This window comes from Nomascus leucogenys, chromosome 13, assembly GCF_006542625.1.
Source record: "Nomascus leucogenys isolate Asia chromosome 13, Asia_NLE_v1, whole genome shotgun sequence".
NCBI classification, from domain to species: Eukaryota; Metazoa; Chordata; class Mammalia; order Primates; family Hylobatidae; genus Nomascus; species Nomascus leucogenys.
This window is the reverse complement of record NC_044393.1, coordinates 15,154,539-15,170,029: the sequence shown is the minus strand read 5'-3', so window position 1 is coordinate 15,170,029 and position 15,491 is coordinate 15,154,539. Positions and strand designations below refer to the sequence as shown.

At 46.4% G+C, this 15,491-nt stretch overlaps 1 protein-coding gene across 2 annotated transcripts in view; it reads left to right on the top strand.

The window, feature by feature from the left end:
• Nucleotides 1-4,143: 4,143 nt before the first annotated feature.
• The window catches only part of ARFGEF2 (ADP ribosylation factor guanine nucleotide exchange factor 2), a 114,609-nt gene continuing 103,261 nt past the window's right edge, over nucleotides 4,144-15,491 (top strand). Inside the window, exon 1 of one of the 2 annotated variants that reach the window (XM_003252908.3) lies at nucleotides 4,144-4,434. In XM_003252908.3, coding sequence (XP_003252956.1) covers nucleotides 4,314-4,434 — 121 coding nt within the window. In that variant the 5' untranslated portion in view covers nucleotides 4,144-4,313. The remainder of the gene's footprint in view (nucleotides 4,435-15,491) is intronic. The other variant, XM_030825512.1, reaches the window with a different exon arrangement.

Here is a 15,491-nt window from a genome sequence, read left to right as displayed (position 1 = left end):
TTTCAAATTAGCTGGGCATGGTGTTGCATGCTCCTGTAATCCTAGCTACCCAGGAGACTGAGGTGAGAGGATCACACGAGCCCAGGAGGTCGAGGCTGCAGTGAGCTATGATCACACCACTGCACTCCACCCTGGGTGATGGAGTGAAACCTTGTCTCAAAATACATATGTATATATCATATACATATACATATACATATACATATACATTTCCCTTGAATTGCAATGATATTTGCATTTCTGGAAAATGTGGTGATATTAAATCTACACAAGGGCCGGGCGTGGTGGCTCACGCCTGTAATCCCAGCACTTTGGGAGGCCAAGATGGGCAGATCACTGAGGTCAGGAGTTGGAGACCAGCCTGGTCAACACAGTGAAACCTCATCTCTACTAAAAACACAAAAAAAATTAGCCAGGTGTGGTGGCGGGTGCCTGTAATCCCAGCTACTCAGGAGGCTGAGGCAGGAGAATCACTTGAACCTGGGAGGTGGAGGTTGCAGTGGGTGGAGATCACGCCACTGCACTTCAGCCTAGGCAACAGTGTGAGACTCCATCTCAAAAACAAAAAGAAAAACAAAAAATAAACAAAAAAACTACAGAAAAAAATATTTTATATGTAAAACAGATTTAGATTGTAGGCTCAGATCATTATCAATAAGTTTTTCATCTCCAGGCGTGTCCGGCCATGTGGCATACATTGAATTGTTTGTTATATAGGATTGTTTAGCTCTCTGCAGGATGTTATCTAGCATTCCTGCTCCCTTTTTTACAACAACAAAAATATCCCCCCAACAAAATTTCAAAATGCCTTTGGGGGTGGTACTGCCTTCATTGAGAAGCACTGATTAAGAGGGACAGAAACATGTAAGCCAAGCCCTTGATGGGAACAGAAAGGAGCCCAGAGTGGCCAGAGTCCTGAAGAAAAGGAGGAAGGAGATGAGGTCAGACAAAATGGCAGAGCCTCTATCACACCTTGTTGGCCACAGTATTATACTGATCTTGGACTCAATTCCAATGGCAATAGGGAGCCTCTATTGGATTTTCGGCAGGGGAGTGACATAGTCTGGTCTTGCTGTGTGTGTGTGTTGGGGGCAGTGGGGTGGGCTCAAAACGTGTTACTCAGCAGACTGCACTGTACTCTTTTGAGAATTTCATTCATTCATTCATTCAACACATAAGAATTGAGGTGTGTCTCAGTGATCTATTGCTGTGTAACAAGCACGACCCCAAAATGTAGTGGCGTAAAGTAATGATTTGTTGTTTTCTGCTATTCTGTGGCTTGGCTGGGCAGTTTTTCTGCTGGTCTCACTAGTCACTTGTGCTGCTGTATTCAGCTGGTGGGTCAGCTGGGAGAGCTGCAACGACTGGGCTCCCTATCCATGTGCTCTTTCTTCTGGGGCTGCTACCATTTTGTTGTTGTTATTGTTGTTGTGTTTGAGACAGAGTCTTGCTCTGTCTCCCAGGCTGGAGAGCAGAGGGGCAGTCATGGCTCACTACAGCCTCCATCTCCTGGGCTCAAGCAATCTTCCCACGTCAGCCCTCCAAGTAGCTGGGACTACAGGCAGGCATCACCACTCTTGGATAATTTTTTAAATTTTTGTAGCATCAGGGTCTTGATATGTTGCCCAGGCTGGTCTCGAACTCCTGGGCTCAAGTGATCCTCCTGCTTCAGCCTCCCAGTGTTAGAATTACAGGCATGAGCCACTGACCTGCCCGGGGCTGCTTCCGAGTGTCATGCAGCATTCCCAGGCAGCAAAGGAAGAAGTGAGCCAGGGCTGTTGATGCTCTGGGACTTGTGCAGCCTCTTTTCTGTCACTTTCTATTGGTCAAGACCAGTCACAAGGCTAGTCCAGGTTCAGGCTGGTGGAGAAACAAACTCTACCTCTTGCTGGGAGTGACTGCGAAATCACATTACAAGCAGTGGAACTTACAGAATGTAAGGCCATGAAACATTCAACGTAACTGTGGACCAGGCCCTGGGGATATGGCCTGCCCCTCTGCAACCGTGCTTTAGTGAGACAACAAATAGTCAACATGCACAAAAGCTCAGAAAGTGCTGTGGAAGGCCGGGCGCGGTGGCTCAAGCCTGTAATCCTAGCACTTTGGGAGGCCGAGGTGGGCGGATCACGAGGTCAGGAGTTCGAGACCATCCTGGCCAACATAATGAAACCCTGTCTCTACTAAAAATACAAAAAAAATTAGCAGGGCGTGGTGGCGGGCGCCTGTAGTCCCAGCTACTCGGGAGGCTGAGGCAGGAGAATGGCGTGAACCCAGGAGGCGGAGCTTGCAGTGAGCCGAGATGGTGCCACTGCACTCCAGCCTGGGGGACAGAGCTAGACTCTGTCTCAAAAAAAAAAAAAAAAAAAAAAAAGAAAGTGCTGTGGAAAACATCATCTAGGGAGAGAGGGGGCTACTTGAGACAGGTCAGGGAAGGCTTCCCAGAGACGTCTGAGCTGAGACCTGAGCACTGGAGCATGCCTGCCTGGGATGTCTGTGCCTCTGAGGTTTCCAAGGAAGACAACTGTCTTTGCATAAGCCCATGGCTGCCCTTGGGGGAAGGGGTCCAGGGGACACCACTAATGGTTGCTGTGATAGCATCATTGTGGAATGGAGTGGAAGCTGCCTTGGGGCCAGAGTATCTGTCCCCCAACACTCATTTGCAGGCTGTGTGACACTGGCCACCTGGGTTTCTTCCCCTGACTCCCAAAGCCCAGGTCCAGTTCACTGCACTGTGAGGGTTCACAGGTTTATACTAGGATAAACTCCAGAGGGAGGTCAGTGCTTCCTGGTGTACTATGCACAGCCACGACACTTAATAAACAGAAGTTCACTGAACTGCATGGTCACTGCTGCTGTGACAGGAGGGTTATATAGATGTGTGTATCTTGCCAGTGGCCGTGGTGAAACCCTGCTTGTGGAGAATAGACATAAACATACCTTTTCTCTCTCCCTCTCTGTCTTTCTTTCACCTCCCCTCTCCCTCCACCCCTTCCATTTCGTCTTCTCCCAGCATGTTCTTTCCATTCTTCCTCACCTCCTTCCCCTTCACCTCCTTCCTACACCATTCCTTTTTCCATCTCTTTCCTGTTTTCCTAACTTCTGTTACTCTCATATTTTTCTTTCTTTTCTGCTCTTCCTCTGACAGCTCCCCTTCCTACCTCCTCTCCCTTCACCCTTTCTCCTACTCTTTCCCCTCCTCTCATTTCTACCTCTCTTTCCTTTTCACTTCCCCCTCCCTCCTGTTTTTCTCCTCACTTTTTCTTTTACCTTTGTGCCTCCCTCTCACCTCTTCCCACACACCTCATCTCCTCCATAACTACCTCACCTCCTTTTTTTTTTTTTTTCTTTTTGAGACAGGGTCTCCTTCTGTGGCCCAGACTGGAGTGCAGTGGTGCCATCACAGCTCACTGCGGCCTCAACCTCCGAGGCTCAAGCGATCCTCCCACCTCAGCCTCATCAGTAGCTGGGACCACAAGCAGCGCCACCGGGCCTGGCTAACTGTTTTATTTTTTATTTTGTAGAGAAAGGGTCTCCCTATGTTGCCCAGGCTGGTCTCGAACTCCTGGGCTCAAGCGATGCTCCAGCCTTGGCCTCCGGAAGCGCTGGGATTAGAGGCGTGAGCCGCCGCGCCGGGCCTCCCCCCTTCCCCTCCGCCGCCTTCTCATCTCCTTCCTCCTTCCTTCTGACGCCTCTTACTCCCGATCACCTCATTCATTCACCAGCTTCCAGTCTTCGCTCCCTCATTTCTTTTCTTTCCTATTCGCCTTCTCCTCTTGCACCTTTATCATCTCTCCTTGTCACCGTTCTTTTTTGCCAATCCTCTCGTTCCCCTTCCTTTCCTCCTCCTCATCTCCTCTTACCCATATCATCTCCATTCTCGTGCTCCCCTTCATCTCCCGTTACCCTGCGCTTTTCTCCTCTCATCTCCATCACCACCTCTCCTCCCTTTCACCATTCTTTAGCCCCCACGTCCCCTATACCCTTCGCCCATGCCGACTCCCCTCCCCTTCTCTTCTTCCTCCCTCTACCCTCGCCTTCTGTCTCTCGCCCACCTGACTCCGCTCCGCCCCCAGCAGTAGGCTCCGCCCCGCTGGGGGTCACGGGGCTTACGGACGCTAAGCGGCCGTACCCGCCTCGCCAGTCACGTGGTCACGTGACGCGCTCCAACATGGCGGCGCCGTGGGGCCGAGGTGTCGCTTCCTGACGGGGCGGCGCGGACGGACGCGGCCGGTGCCGGCCGGGACGCCGGGCCCGCAGCTTAGCTTGCCATCTCGCTCACGCCGCCCGCCCGCAACCCGCGCCGGGCTGGGGCCATGCAGGAGAGCCAGACCAAGAGCATGTTCGTGTCCCGGGCCCTGGAGAAGATCCTAGCCGACAAGGAGGTGAAGCGGCCCCAGCACTCCCAGCTGCGCAGGGCCTGCCAGGTGGCGCTCGGTGGGTGAGCCGCTCCCGCCCGGCCTCGCGCTGGCCTCAGCACGTCGGCCGTTGCCCTATCCTACTCGGCCTTGGCCCGGCCTCCTAGCCTTCGCTTTCCCCCGATCCAGAATTCCACCCTCCCGGTCTCCTCCTCATTATATCCCCGGCGGAAATGTTGCCCGGGCAGCTCGGGACTGGCCCAAGGTCACCTAGCAAGTTGGTGACAACCAGAGCTTGTTCCTCAGGGTTCCCGCTCAGGGCTTTTGTCACGATTCCTAATGTCGCCCTGTTTCCTGGTTCTTCCCCTCACCACCTCCAAGTCCTAGAAACAGTAGCCCTTGCCTCAAGTTTTTTCGTTACCTGAGCTCTGCTGATTGGGGTTCCCCTAGGTGAATAGAGCACGTAGGAAGAGCCGTCCAACTGGTTTAGGGAAACCCCTGATTCTTGGTTTGGAAGTGCCCGTTGGAGAATGTTTTCCTTTCGTTTGGGGATCTCCCTTAGCTCTTTCCCTCAAGGAAGGATTGTAGAAGGTGTTCTGGATCTCCCAGGCATTGTAGTAAGACATCTGCTTATTCCTAGCAGTCCACTAAAATACAAGGTCTTTAGAGCAAAGATGCTTGCCTGACATTCATTGCTGTATCCCTTGCGCTTGCAACAGTGCCTGGCGCACAGTAGGTGCTCAATAAATATTTGCTGATTGAATGGACCCTCAGATTATGGAAAGAGAGAGAATTCTAACTAATAAAGGCTTGGCAATTGACACCAAAATCACTATCCTATCTTTCAGTTTTAATCATTTAACAAATATTTATCAAGTGCGCACTGCATACCAGGTACTGGGAATTCAGTGGGGAACAAGACGGACATGGTCCTTACCCCTATGGAGCTTATACTCGAATAGAGGAGACAAAATAATTAAATAAGAAAATAGATGAGGTATTTTGGAATAGTGATAAATACTATTTTGAAAATAAAAGAGCAAAATGTGATAAAGAGGTCTTGAGGACTGCTTTCCATGGTCAGGAAAGTAATCTTTTACGAGAGGAAAAGTAATCAGGTGGTCAGGAAAGTAACCTTTTCTGAGAGGGTGACATTTGAGCTGAGTACTGAAAGGCAAGAACTATCCACCATATGGAGTTTCAGAAGAGAGTTCTTGGTGGGAGAATCCATACATTTGATCAGAGCTGTCTTCAAGCTAGTTCACTGTCCCAACGTCTTTGGTTTGGAATCTGTAAAGACCTGTTTTTCCTAACAAATTGAGCAAATGGAAAGTTTGATTTTTAGTCACAGAGTTTGAGATTGTTATCACCTTTCTCCCTTCATTTGCTACAAAGTATAGAGTAGTGTTCTTTTGGCATTTAGAAATAGGCTGGTGAACTTTGCACTTCCCTGGGAAAAAGGTCCCTGGCTTTCATCAGATTCTCAGAGGGGCCTGAGACTCCCCCAGGGGCCAACTATTGATGCAGAGGTGGTAGTCTAGATAATGTGGAAACAGTTGCTAGTCCGTGAAATTCAGGATCAGTGGAAGGAATTTACTGAGATGTAGATTTTTAAAGCTTTTCTACTCCAATAACCAAGGCTGTTGGGTATTGTTTTATCAGCAAGGTGGGATAAGCACTGCAAAGCAGTTTGTTAGTTAGGCAAGAGCCTGGTATTTATAACTCCACGTTGAAATCTGCCTGGACTCTATCTTCTCGATATTGTTGTGGAGGTTTCAGAATAGTTATTTGGCAGAAAAGTTTTTATGTTCTCTTCAGAAAACTTCTTAACATAGAATTTTCACCAAAGTGTGCATCACATTATTGGAACCTACTTACAAAATTTTCATCTGGGTCATAAAGGGCCATTAACGCTGAGAATTTAATATTTTCGGATCGTATCTTTGTTCAGAAGTTCAAGTTTTCCTAACACAAGTTGTGGAATGCATGTTTTCAGTTTTTAGTAGTGAATTGTAAAAAATGACCTAGATAGGAAGTAATTTGACTACAGGTTATATGAATCACAAATTGGGGTTGTGCCAATGGCATAATAGGAACTATCATAAGGGAACGTATGCATAATGTTAAGTGACCATCTTTTTTAAGAGAATAATTGTGTGTCGTTGCTGTTAAATAGAAATGACTGCTTTTACTTAGAGTTGAACACAGCAGAATGCCTGGTGATATTTCACTCTGCCTCTCAGGGCCCAGTCTTGTGTCCAGTAGTCCCGTTTAAGAAGAGAAATTTGGGGCCGGGCTCGGTGGCACACGCCTGTAATCCCAGCACTTTAGGAGGCTGAGGTGGGCAGATTACGAGGTCAGGAGATCGAAACCATCCTGGCTAACACGGTGAAACCCTGTCTCTACTAAAAATAACAAAAAAAAATTAGCTGGGCGTGGTGGCGGGCGCCTGTAGTCCCAGCTACTCGGGAGGCTGAGGCAGGAGAATGGCGTGAACCCAGGAGGTGGAGCTTGCAGTGAGCCGAGATTGTGCCACTGCACTCCAGCCTGGGCGACAAAGCGAGACTCTGTCTCAAAAAAAAAAAAAAAAAAAAAAAAACGCTGAAACAAGCCAGTGTATAAGGAGCAGCTATGTGGTATTTTAGAGATTACCATGTATAGATTGTTGTTGATTGTGATAAGAGGAACTGTAAATGATGGCTCAAAGTTGAAATGCTTGGATGATAAAGAGCATTTACAGGAAACAGCTTCTGTGATATGATTCCACCAACTGTAGCATATTAGGGGAGAGGATCAGGGCTGCAGGGGCTGTATAGTGTAGATGTTAGCTAGGAGTGTATTCTTTGGGACTCTAGACTTCTGTGTTCAAACCTTCTGCCTTCCACTTGCTACGTTTGTGATCTTGGACAAGTTACTTAATCTTATACCTTCCTCGTAGGATTATTGTAAAGATTAAGTTAATTGACATGTACAAAAAACTTGGCGTGTAGTAGGTGCTCAGTAAATGCTTGCTGCTATTACTATTTTTTTTATTATTATTTTAAGCTGTGACAAACCGCAGAAGCTGTAATTACTCTGGTTTGATGTTCTTAACCTTAGTTCCTCATTCAGGAATGACTTACTGCTCTATTTGGTTTGTAGATGCAATAAATAAGAATGTAATTACATGACTGAAAGGCTGTGTTGGTGTATTAACTTCCTAAACTCAATGAAGACAGGGGTTGTCCCTTGTAAAAATTGTGATAATCACGATGGAGCAGATTTGGAGTAATCTCAATGATTCGTCTGCACTATATACCAAAAGCATAAATAGGGACTGCCCAATTAGGGGATAGTGTCCTTCCAGCCTTTATCTGGAGAAGTCAAGAGAGCCTGTGAGAGTATTCATCACCCAAGGACACTGTTGCTCTTTACCTTGTTAATGAAACTTTGATATATATTAATAATCTTCAACCTTTCAGCCTTCTGTTGGAGAATATAATTACATTCTTAAACCTCCCTTTTATGATTGTCTTATTTAAGACTCATCTTCTGCCATGATGTCTCTTTAAGTTATATTTCTGCTCTTAAACTATATGAAGTTTGGAGGCTTAATAGGATAATCTATTTAAAATTCGATATGGAAAAATTTATCTATGGCTGGGCACTGTGGCTCATGCCTGTAATTCCAGCACTTTAGGAGGCCAAGGTGGGCGGATTGCTTGAGCCCAGGAGTTTGAGACCAGCCTGTGCAACATGGCAAAACCCCATCTCTAAAAAAAAATATAAAAATTAGCTGGGTGTGGTAGTGCATGCCTGTAGTCTCAGCTACTTGGGAGGCCGAGGTGGGAGGATGACTTGAACCCAGGAAATGGAGGTTGCAGTGAGTTGAGATCATACCATGGCACTCCAGCCGAGGCAACAGAGTGAGACCCTCACACAAAAGTGCTAAGTAATGGCTAAGTGCTCTATAATTACTAGTTGTCATTATTCTCAGCCATTGTCAAGAAAATTTAAAAAGAATAGTAAACATACATATTTTCATATGAAATTGAGTGACTTTTAAACATCACATGTTGTATTATATCTGTGTGATATCTACTATGTACTAAGCATTTCTGAGTTCCAGGCACAGTAACGTGGGCTTTTCATGCAATTTAGTTCTCACTATTATCATCGTTCCCACTGAGCCCCAGAGAAGTTAAGTTGGCCAGGGTAACTCAGTAAGTGATGGAACCAGGGTATAAACACAGGCAATCTGGCTCCATAATCCAAGATCTTAACTATTACTACCATGTTTTCTTGCTTCTCCATATGAAAGTTGTTATGTATAAAATACTCAGTCGAGTCTTTAAAACAATCAGTATACCGCAGTGGAGTTTCAGGAAAGAGACCGTATTCTATAGCTGAATTTTGAGATATATTTGAAAGCCTTGAGTCAAAAAGATAACAGCTCTTTTCTTCAGGTTTTTACTACATATATACTAGGTTTACTTTAATTAGGGGCTAATGGAAAGAAGGAAATGAGAGTAAAGAGCTGGTTACACATAAGCTTCATTTGAGTTATTCAGTTTTTTTTCTTTTTTTTTTTTTTTTTTTGAGACAGGATCTTGCTCTGTGGCCCAGGCTGGGGTGCAGTGGTGGAGTGCGATCTCAGGTCACTGCAACCTCTCCATCCCTGGCTCAGATGATCCTCCCATTTCAGCCTCCCAAGTAGCTAGGACTACAGAGGCGTACCACCCACCTGGCTAATTTTTCTATTTTTGGTAGAGACGGGGTTTCTCTGTTGTCCAGGCTGGAGTTAAATCAGTTTTTCTAATTGATGATATCTCTTCATCAGCAGTAAACTCCTTCTTATTAATTCTGGAGTTGTGACCTGTTATTAATTCTGGATTGTGATTCATTTCTTTGGGTACAGCAGGCAATGGGAGACCAAGGCTAAGGAAGAGAGCAACTTGCCCATCCATATCCACACAGCTGGGTGGGGAAACATAGCTGCAGCACATGATGTAGCTTCACATAGATCATAACATCCATTCTTAGATTTGCTCCTCTGTTTAATATACGAGATTTAGGATGTGGATGGGTCATTGGTGACCTTAGCTTGAGCTTTTTTGATGCTGTGATGGAGGTGAAAGCCACACTGGCATGGGTTGAGGCGTGGGAGGTGAGGAAATAGATGGTGAGCATAGTCAACTCTCCCAAAGTTTGGTTGTGTTGTAAAGAGGAGGAAGGAGTGGCTCCTGGGAGTTGTTTGTTTATTTAAAGGTAGAAAAGACTTTAAAGATTGTTAAGGGATCCAGTTAAGGAAGTATATTCCTAAATCTTAGTTGTATATGAATGTGTATAAGACATACAAATGGGCATTTATCATATGGACATCTGTGTGTCCATATGATACATAAATTGCTTTTTCTTCCATGTGATCCTGTTATTTTGATGTGTTCAGAAAAACCATTCTCATCATGAGGATTACTGTGAAATTTGAAAAATATAAAAAACATCTCTAAATTGACGTAACATGGCCGGGCACGGTGGCTCACGCTTGTAATCTCAGCACTTTGGGAGGTCAAGGCAGGCGGATCAGTTGAGGCTAGGGGTTCAAGACTAGCCTGGCCAAAATGGCGAAACCCCATCTGTACTAAAATCCAAAAATTAGCTGGGCGTGGTGGCGCACACCTATAATCCCAGCTACTTGGGAGGCTGAGGCAGGAGACTCGCTTGAATCCAGGAGGTGGAGGTTGCAGTGAGCCAAGATGGCGCCACTGCACTCCAGCCTGGGCAACAGAGCGAGACTCCGTCTCAAAAAAAAAATTAAAAAATAAATAAATAAATTGACATAACAAATAAGACTTTAAATTGAAATGCAGAATAAAACCTTTAATTTTAGCAAATTCTAGTGTTTTGATTAGACATTTTGTTTATAAGTGCTATGTATCATAAAAATCTTGAGAAATAACAGGACTCAGGACCCTGGAAGATTACTTTTTGTTGAAAACCACTATGGATTCTTCAGGAGGAGGTTATCTGTCTGGAAGCAGCATCGAAAAACTGGATTGTTGTTGATTTTTGAAAAGCGTTTATATGTAGGATTGGCAGAGAGTTGATTGAGAGTTTGAAACTTTGATTTGCTTATTGATAGTCCAGTGATCCCTCTTTGGGCTGCAGTTTCCCAAGGTGATAAAGATAATAATACCTTTGTCACAGGATTATTGCAAAGGTTAAATGAACTAGTGCAGTAAGTAACTGGCACAGTACCTGGCACCTAACAGATGACCTGCTGAAATTCAGAGGCATTGGTGTTGCAATCTTTTTTTTGAGCCAGAGTCTTGCTCTGTCACCCAGGCTGGAGTGCAGTGGCGCGATCTCGGCTCACTGCAAGCTCCGCCTCCTGAGTTCATGCCATTCTCCTGCCTCAGCCTCCCGAGTAGCTGGGACCACAGGTGCCCGCCACCACACCGTGCTAATTTTTTGTATTTTTAGTAGAGACGGGGTTTCACCGTGTTAGCCAGGATGGTTTCAATCTCCTGACCTCGTGATCTGCCCACCTCGGCTTTCTGAAGTGCTGAGATTACAGGCGTGAGCCACCACGCCCAGCCGGTGTTGCAGTCTTTAAAGGAAAAGGAACTGAATGCTTGCCTTTCTCTGCCTCCCCTATTAGTTGATTTATAGATCTTTTTGTAAGTCTCCAACATGAGTAAAGCAGTGGTTGGATGGAATGAATTTAGAGTTCTATCCTGTACTTGTAAATCTCAGGGGAGAGTCTGAAAGCAGTGCTAGGGAAAACAGTAAGACCATTCTTCATGAAAAAGAGTGAACTTGTGAAAATGTGTACTTAATCAGCAAGAACATGGAGTATCCTATATAAATAGCTCAGAGCTGTGTTTAGCTCTCGCCAGTTTCACCAGGCTTAGGGGGCCTGCCAGGAAAATACTTGACTTTCTTTCCAGCAAGGTTATCCTAGAAAAAATAGTTTTGCGTTTGCTGATTCATTTCTGAAATCTTCCAGTGAGCTCATTTCTGTTTAGTGTCTTGGGTGTAAACAAGCCTTCTGGCTTGATATTTTATTAGGTTTTATACCTTTGTGAGGAGAACAGCCTTCTTGTGCTAGGACACAAAATTCTTAAGTTTTCCTTCCGTCCTAGGGAGTGGTCAGTGTATATTTGTTGTTCTGAATATAGCCCTTTTGCCTGTTGACTAAACCAGGTCCAACATTTATTCAGAAGATATTTATTTGGGTGTCACCCCGGTGTCATGATGCAGAGGGATCAAAACAAACAAGGACTGTGTTCTGAAGGAGTCTGCAGTTGAATGGGGTAGATGGGCATTGTTCAGAGGATATGCCCTCTAGGTCATAATAACAGCCCGAGAGAAGTTCTGAAGGAGTCTGCAGTTGAATGGGGTAGATGGGCATTGTTCAGAGGATATGCCCTCTAGGTCATAATAACAGCCCGAGAGAAGTACTGAAGGAGAGAAACCTGGTTCTGCAAGGGCAATGAACAGAGGGGTGAGGGAAGACTTCCCTGAGGAAGTCTCACTTATTCAGTGAGAATTAATGATGAGTGAGAATTAAGTAGTTGGGGGCAGGAGGCATTTCAGCAGAGGGAACAACCTGAGTGAAGGCTCTATGGCAGAGAGGAAAACAGTTGTTGGGGAAACTGAAAGAGGCCAGTGTGTGGTTGGAACATTGTACTTGAGCAAAGAGAGTGGAGATGGAGTGGGAGATGTAGGCCAAGACCCCAACATGCAAGGCCTGGAGGTCATGGCTAGGAGTTTTATTTTTTAGGTCAAAGGCAGTGAGATGACACTGAAGAGTTTTAAACCAGGAAGCAGGTGATAGAATGACCAGGTGTATTATTTTGGAAAAATCATCTGGACCACTGTGTTCAGAACATCTTAGGGGAAGACCAGAAGGATTGCCAAGGAACCAATGAAGAGACTGTCTTAGTCCATTTTGTGCTGCTTTAACAGAATGCTACTCACTGGGCGATTTATAAAGAACAGAAGTTTATTTGGCTCACAGTCCAAGAGCATGGCACTAGCATCTGGCCAGGGTCATCCTATGGCGGAAGGCGAGAGAGGAAATGGGGGTTGAACTCATCCTTTTATCAGGAGCCCACTCATGCAGTAATGTATTAGTCCATTCATGAGGGCAGAGCCCTCGTGACCTAATCACTTCTTAAAGGCTCCACTCTTACACCATCACAGTGGCAATTAATTTGCAGCAGAGTTTTGGTAGGGACATTCAAACCATCGCAGGCAGTTACCATTGTTCAGGTGAGAGATATTGGTGGCCTGGACTAGTGGTGACAGTAGAAATAGAGCAAAGAAAATGAATTTCCAACCTGGTTAGAAGATGAAACCAACAAAACCTTGTGATGGAGCGAGTAAGAGCATGGAAAAGAGGATTGATAAGCTTGACTCTCCGATTTCTGACTCACCCAGCTGGGTGGATGCTGCCCATCCAGATGGGAATGTGGGAAGAGGACTACATGGAGGGGTGGAGGGAGGAAGTTGATCTGAGTTGGGACTTGGATGTGTGGAGTTTGGTCTGCCTTTGAGCATTCAGCTGGACATGTGAAATGGGAAGTGGCCAGTTGTATGAGCCTGATGTTCATAAGAGAGGCCTGGGCTTAGGATAGGAATTTGGGAGTCAGCAGAGTCTAGGTGGGAATGGGAAGCCTGGTGAGATGGTATACAGAGGGAGAGGCAGGAGGCCTGGGTCTGAGAACCCTCCAGGCCTTTTCTGACTGGGCAGAGGAGGCTGAGTCTGCAGACGAAATAGAGCAGAGATGGGCAAGAAGCGGAGGAAAGATGAGGAAAATATGTGGTTATGAAGCCCGAAGTCGAGAAAATTTGAGAGTGAGGTCAGTAAGGTGAAATGCTACAGAGAGGTCAAGTCAGGTAAAGACTGGAAAAATGCCCTTCAGATTTAGAGGCATGTGGGTCATTGGTGGCCTTAGCTCGAGCTGTTTTGGTGGCATGATGGAGGTGAAAGCCAGACTGGTGTGGGAGGTGAGGAAACAGACGGTGAACATAGACAACTCTTTCCCGAAGGTTGGCTGTGGGAGGAGGGAGATGTGGATGTTAAAAGTATTTTGTTTTTTCTTTTTTTTAAGGTAGAAGAGACTTGAACTTGTTTAAATGTCATTGGGGAGGGAGCCAGTTCAAGGAGAGGCTTGACAATGCAGAAAGAAGAAAGGACAGTGTTTCATTTTTTCAACAAATGTTGAGTGCCTGCCACTCTGTGCTGAAGAATTCTCAGTACTTGGGAATTCAGCAGTGAACAGAACAGGCAAAGTGTCTGTTGTCATGAGTTTATGTTCTACTGGGGAAGGCAGATAATAAATGAACTGATATGTAATACGTCAAGGGTGATAAATACTATGAAAAAAGACTAGAAAAATGAATCAGTAAAGTGAGAGAACAAAGCAGGTAAGGAGATACAGGGTGACAAGGGTGTGGCAGTATTAGGTAGTGAGGAAGTCCCCTGAAGAGGACATCAGAGCAGGGATGTGAAGGGGTGAGCCATGGAGATATCTGGGGGGAGCGAGGGCATTCCCAGGAGCAGGAATAGCTCATGCAAAGGTCCCGGGGCAGAAATGTGCTTGGTGTGTTCGAGCAAGTAGGCCAGGGCCAGGGTGGTAGAAGGCGAGAGCAGAGGGATAGCAGGGGCCAGATCACGTAGAGGTTTGGAGGCCTAGATCGAGAGTTTTAATTTTAGGCGGAGTGGGATGGAAAGCTACTAGAGCATTTTGAGCAAAGGAGTGTTGTGATCTGAGTTACATTTTGAGGGCATCCCTCTGGCTGCTGTTGAGAAAAGCTGTGGGGTGGAAGGGAGGATAATTGCTGAAGCATGGAGACCAGTTACAAGACCATTGTGATGGCCCAGGTGGGAGATAACGGTTGCTTGGCCTAGGGTGATGGTGGTGGCCTAGTGTGGTAAGAAGGGATCAGGTTCTAGATATTATGGATAGTGTGAAGTTCCTGAGAAGGCGGATAGGGATGGGAGATGACAGAGGTAGAGGGGTTGGACACCCACTCCCTTATAGCAGGAGAGAGCAGAGAGTAGGCCCGAAGTGGGTCAAGTTGTAGGTTTGCTAACAGCAAGCTGAGGGAGTCTCCTTGTGCCCACTTCTAATTTCTGAGTGAAGTAGGAGGCCACTCCATTGGCTGTGAGTAAAGAGGACGGCAGCAGAACAGCGATGATTGGGAGGGGAGAGATGGGCTGTTGAGAGTGGAGAAATGTGCAGTAGCCATCGTGGAGAGTGAGAGGTGACCAAATTACTGGGCAGCATTTCAGGTTTCATTCGTGGTGGGTAATTCGGGCTCTGTAGGCCTGCCAACCTGCCCTGTTGTCAGAGGTCTGCTTAGGTGGAGTCAGGTGAAAAGGGGACACTAGTACAATCTAAGTTTGAGATTTTGCCAGAAGTTAAGACTAAAGGTCAGAGAGAGTCCAGGCTATTGATTGCGTGTCATCTGATAATAGTCCTGCTAATGGGATCTACCCTGGAAAATGAGGAAAAAGGAAAGCCAAGAGGTTGGCCATCTCAAGGTTTGACAGGACAAAGACAGGTTCTGCCGGGAGCAGTTGAGAGGGTCAGCTGGAAGGAGAGAAGAGGAAGGAGCTGGAAGTGCCCCAGTTCCATATAGGGAGAAGAGTCAGTGTGACCAACCTCACCAGGCTGGCTTGGAGTGGAGGAGGATGTGGCAGGTGACTGGGTGCTAAAGGAATTTGGGGGCAGCGTTGATTTCTGTGGGGGAAGCCTGCGACAGATAGATGTCTGAGGAGTGTGGAAGGGTTACTGTGGGATCTGGGGGCATTGGCTAGATGGGATTGTTGGGCAGTGCTGGGTTTGAGGTTGGTGATGGTGATTGTTGGACTTGCCTTGGGAGTGGAAGAGAGAATGCGAGCCAGTGTCAGAGGTGCTGGTGAATGGAGGTGTGTGACCCGAGCGGTAACATCCAGAAAGGATTTCCCGCAAAGACAGCGTGGGTTTTCAGCTGCAGCTGCCCCACCCTGCTCCAGTCTCCCTCACTTCCAGCCTGGAAATTGTTGCTAATTGCCCCATTGGCAGTTGGGAAGGCAACGCCTGTTAAGATGTGGAGCAATAAAGTGGAGCAGATATGCTGTGCCGTATGCCCCTCTTCCTGCAC